The sequence below is a fragment of the Nestor notabilis genome, unplaced genomic scaffold (genome assembly GCF_000696875.1).
Source record: "Nestor notabilis isolate BGI_N333 unplaced genomic scaffold, ASM69687v1 scaffold19570, whole genome shotgun sequence".
Lineage (NCBI taxonomy): Eukaryota > Metazoa > Chordata > Aves > Psittaciformes > Psittacidae > Nestor > Nestor notabilis.
In genome coordinates this window covers 4,989-7,682 of record NW_009910001.1, presented here as the reverse complement: position 1 = coordinate 7,682, position 2,694 = coordinate 4,989, and the positions used below count along the sequence as shown (strand labels likewise).

Sequence of the window (2,694 nt, the reverse complement as noted above, 5' to 3'; positions counted from 1 at the left end):
TTACCTGCAAACCGGGGCAAACCAGGTTAAACAGCGCCCACCAGCAGCGACTGAAGCACCCCCACACCCCTCTGAGCCAGCGCCCGCGCCGCAGCTGCATCACCCCGCTTATTTCTTTTGCAGGAGCACCCAGAGCACGGCCACCTCCTCCCAAAGACCATCAAGGCCAGTCCCAGCCGCAGCAGCCCGCCAAAGAGCAGCCTGTCCCCACCCCGGCATGCTCAGAGCCCCTTGGTACCTCATTGAAGCCAAGTGTCTCATGGCAACATCCAGCGCCTGGACGGACTCCAGGGGGACGGGGATCTGCCCGCTGACCAGGGCCTCGTGCAGCATGCGCCAGCTCACGATGGCCATCCATTTGATAGAGACCTTAAATATCCTGTCCTTGCCTTCCCCCGGGATCGTCACCTCAAAGTCAACCTGGGTGCAGAAGGGAAGGGGAAGCGATCACAAGGGCCCGTAGTGACAGGACAAGGGGAATGGCTTGAACCTGCCAGAGAGGAGATTGAGATGAGCTCTGAGGCAGAAGCTCTTCCCTGTGAGGGTGCTGAGGCGCTGGCACAGGGTGCCCAGAGAAGCTGTGGCTGCCCCATCCCTGGCAGTGTTCAAGGCCAGGTTGGACACAGGGGCTTGGAGCAACCTGCTCTAGTGGAAGGTGTCCGACCCCATGGCAAGGGTTGGAACTGGATCAGCTTTAAGGTCCCTTCAACCCAAACCAGGCTGGGATTCTATGATCATGGCATCCCCACAGGCACAAGGGGAGGGGGTCAGTTTTAGCTTGTCCTTCCCAGCCTGGAGGCAGGTCACGCTGCCAGCATGGGACTTCTTGCTCCTTCTTACCCGCTCGTTTCCAATGGGTAAGGCTGTGACAGTGTAGATGTTCTTCTTCCCATCATAGACTGGCTTCCGGTCGCCGAAGATCTGCGGTTTGAAGTGCTGTACCATATACTCCACAACTTCCCTGGGGGAAGAAAGAGGGACGGGGGAGAGAAAGAAGAGGTTCATTTTGCTGGTTTCTTTACAGCCTGACACCTTCTGCAATCTGCCTGGTCCCTTCCCAGGGCACTGCTGAGCCATGGGGCAGCAGAGAGCAGAGCTGATTCCCCCTGGGGCAGGACGGCCTTGGTCTTGCCCTGCAGCTTGGTTCATTGGCTTCAGCACACAGAGGGTGGGAGGGGACAGGCAGTGAACAGGACATCAAAAGGAAAACAAAGAATAGAAAAGTACGTGATGACCCAAGGTCTGAGCTGCTATTTTTAGACAAGGGATCATTGCCAAAATAGCACAGCTGCTTTGAAGAAGCAGGGACACGACCTCCAAGGCTGTCAGGGCAGGAACCAGAGTGCTGGGGTTCCAGCCACACATGGGCATTGGGCATCACTGTGGCCCTGCCACAACGTCACCCTGATGGCTTCCACCGGTGAAGACCGAGACAGGCACTTATGGAGCCTCCACAAGGAAACTGGAAGCGGGGAATGAGTGCCAAAACCTCTAATACTTGCCTTACCTGTTGACTCTGCGTGGGCATTTGTCAGGCTTGATATCCACTTCATAATGATACACATCAATCTTGGGAATGTCCACTTCAAAGTAGTTGGCCAAGAGCTTGATGGGCTTCCCAACAGTTCCTATCCCGGGCCGACGCGGCGCTTGGAATACCTGCTGCAAGGGGGGCAGGTATGCGCCTGCAGCTGCAAGGACAGAACCGATCAGGAGGGCTGGGAGACAGACAGACACACTGACAGACAACACAGTCACAGCGCTCTGCATCACTGCATCCGAACCAGGAGGTCTCCCACTTACTCATGTTCCTGGCAGGAGGTGGTGGTGACAGAATTTGGACCAGCACAGCTGGAAATAGCTTCGTGGGCAAGCAACGGCCCCAGCCGAGCTGGCCAAGGGCAGTGCCAAGCCCTCTGCTCTGCTGTGCCATGCAGATGTCAACCATCCGCCAGCAGAGAAGTAATCTCTGCTTTGCCTTAGGGAAAGGACCATGTGTGGCAGCAGTACAGACCTTCAGAGGACAAGGGACTCCTGACCATGTGCACAGCCATGTCCTGCTGTACCTCCCTATGAATTTGGGAGGTAGCAAAAACACAATCCCAAATCCCCACTTCAAGCAGTGTGGCCCCAAACCCATAAAGAGGGAAGTACAGTTTTTCCCTCAAGGCCCATTATACAGACTAAGGAGGTTCTGGAGATGCAGGGATGGGTACCAGTGCCCAGCCGTGGGGCTGAGCTGTGTTTCTGAACTGACAGCACCCTTGGACTCAAAGGTATCTTACAAAATAACCCTGAAGCAGCACTCAACACCGCTGCTCTCCGAGGCGAGATCTGCCCTTCCTGCCCTGTTCCCAGACTTCCCATCTCCTTCTATCCCAGTTTCCACCTTCTGTTTGTCTCTCAAACCCCACGAGGCCTCGGCCAGCTGGGCTGGGCGCGGGGAGCGCAGCGTGTGGGTATTCGGAGCGCTCCATCTGGGTGGCCAACTGTCCACGTCAGCCCCGAGCAGCGTCCCGGCTCCAATTCAGGCTCCTGAACACATGGTGCTCTAAGCACCCCTTGCTCCCATTCACTTGTTTTTTCAATCCAAATTTCAGTTCCAAGCTAAAAATATCAGAAGTGGAAAACCAGAAAAGCAGCAAACTGAGCTTCAAATCTGCTTTTTACTTTTGCACCCCATCTCTGCAAGAC

General features: G+C 55.7%; 1 protein-coding gene across 2 annotated transcripts in view; it reads right to left on the bottom strand.

Moving 5' to 3' along the window:
- AGO1 (argonaute RISC catalytic component 1) overlaps positions 1-2,694 on the bottom strand; it is a 15,615-nt gene that overhangs the window by 10,799 nt on the left and 2,122 nt on the right. Inside the window, exons 2-4 of one of the 2 annotated variants that reach the window (XM_010023906.1) lie at positions 1,508-1,691; positions 841-961; positions 159-420 (exon numbers count right to left, since the gene is read on the bottom strand). In XM_010023906.1, the coding sequence (XP_010022208.1) occupies positions 159-420; positions 841-961; positions 1,508-1,691 (567 nt within the window). Of the gene's footprint in view, positions 1-158; positions 421-840; positions 962-1,507; positions 1,692-2,694 lie in introns of those variants that run through there. The other variant, XM_010023913.1, reaches the window with a different exon arrangement.